General features: G+C 44.6%; 1 protein-coding gene across 1 annotated transcript; it reads left to right on the top strand.

The window, feature by feature from the left end:
* The first annotated feature begins 512 nt into the window (after window positions 1-512).
* Window positions 513-1016, top strand: LOC122650736. The gene has a single exon (XM_043844126.1). The coding sequence runs from the start codon at window positions 513-515 to the stop codon at window positions 1014-1016; it is 504 nt and encodes a 167-aa protein (XP_043700061.1).
* Window positions 1017-2142: the final 1126 nt, after the last annotated feature.

Genomic DNA, 2142 nt, shown 5'->3' with positions numbered 1-2142 from the left:
TGGGCCAACAGATCCCCAATGGAATCTTCGGACGTAGATATATATAATTTGAAAGGATCACCTTTCCTATGGGGCTTAATGTACATTAATAATTTGCAAGGATCCAATGGCAGGGTGCAACGGAATACCTGTTCTGCTAGGAGGATGGCAGATCAGTAGGAAATCAATATACCTGAAACCCCCCAGGGCTCTACAGCACAGGACATTACTGCAATCATAGATAACTTGAGACAGGATTTGCTACTGCAGCAACGACAATTCATAACTGAGGTGACTGCACAGATTGGAGCTATAACTTAGGCACACACAAAAATCACACCTCTTATTACATTTGCCACAGCTACCCCAGATCGATTGGCACCACATGTACCCAACACCCAACCGGATTAAATACCAGCCGGCGCTTATAGGAATACATGTCATATTTGGTGGAGAGATTCTAAAAACTCCGACCCCGCAACTTTTCAGGTCCTTCAAAAGATATGTTATTGCCCTCCAAGTGGATCCAACCCATGGAGAAATTTTTTACAGTGCTAGGCTGTAACGATGAGCAGGAGATCGCATGTGCCAACTACCAATTGGAGGGTGGGGCTGAAACTTGGTGGAGATCCACACATCCTATCTTGACTGCTACACACCCCAACCTCCCTTGGGCACAATTCAAAGAGGCCTTCCATGAAAATTATTTCCCTCAGAACTTCAGGGAGTGTAAGGAGGACGAGTTCATGGCCCTCACCCAAGGGTCTAGATCTGTACTAGAGTATCAACAGAGGTACGAAGAGCTCCACTACTTTGTGCCTCCTCACATGAGGGATAACCAAGAGAAGGCAAGGAGATTCAAGAGGGTACTTAGGTCCACTATTGGAGCTATAGTGGTACCTCACAACGTACAGAGAGACTCCGAGGTACTTCAAATGGCCAAGTTGGTGGAAGATCGACAACGAGATCATTACATTGCACAACCAAGACCTGGAATGAGGCCCATACCAATGCAAGGAACTGGGGTATTTGAGTAGGTGTCTAGTAGATTATATTCTGACTTGACTCCACTACAGATCAGGGGACCAGAAGTGGGCTAGGTGTCCCAGTCATCTCATCTTACAATTTGCATCAAAATCGGTTGGGTGAAACATCCGTTGCTACATGTGCAAACAGTTGAGTTACACGACGAAGAGTGACCAACGACGCAAGCCCGTGAACACACCATATATACAGCCCTTGCTGAACATTTTTTGCCTCATTTGTAATCAGCTGGGTCATAAGGCCAGGAACTGCCCACAAGGATAAACACAAACACGGTGATAGGTACCTCACCTATATCCTTGTTACCTACACATGTATTATAAATTTTAGGGATTTAGTATTTGAGTTAGCTGCCCACTATCACTAGTATAAATCTCCTCTTTTGTAAGTTGGTTATCAGTGAGAGATTCTCCAAAAAAAACTTGTCAGGTAATCTAACTATTAGAGGAGGGGATTCTCCTTAATTCTCTTGGCCTCGGTAGTTGGCCCAAACTTTCCTTTAGGAGTCGCTCGAGGGTTTGGGGATTGCCCCACATGTTTCTCGAGGGTGCCAATCTTAAAATTTGTTAGAGACCCTTCCAAGTGGGTTGGAATTAACTTGGTGTATGGACCCAGTCCATAGACCGTGTGTAGATACTTCATTTTGTCCTTTCCCTCAGAGGTTTCTCGTAATGATGATGAGCACCCTCTAAGACCTAGAGCCAGTGTATCTGTGGATGTAGTGTCAGTATGTACTGCCTGAATCTGTATAACGAGCATCCATTCCCCTTGCCAGAGCCCAAACTAGAGCCTCCAAGCCCTCCAAGAACCCCTAGAAAGGCTAGTCCTGACCCAAACCTTTTGGAACCAGCATGGCCCAGCTCAAATAATGCACTTCTACTGTCTATCTCACTTTGACATTTAGACAATGGCAATTAACACTTAAATACCAACCATTGATGTCGAGTTCTGTTCATTGATAACCACTTAATGTCGACCATACACCCCTTCGATGTCAACTTGGGAAATTTTAATGTCAAATCTCTGCAAATCCGAGAAGCCAAAACATTTCATATTTTGCTCCGATTGCGATTCCTTTCATGTCCCAGCCTATTTTTGGCACTTTGGATCCCAATCTTG

Source organism: Telopea speciosissima, chromosome 2 (genome assembly GCF_018873765.1).
Source record: "Telopea speciosissima isolate NSW1024214 ecotype Mountain lineage chromosome 2, Tspe_v1, whole genome shotgun sequence".
Classification (NCBI taxonomy): Eukaryota; Viridiplantae; Streptophyta; class Magnoliopsida; order Proteales; family Proteaceae; genus Telopea; species Telopea speciosissima.
The sequence above is the reverse complement of the archived record's forward strand: the minus strand, read 5'-3'. Positions and strand labels throughout refer to the sequence as shown.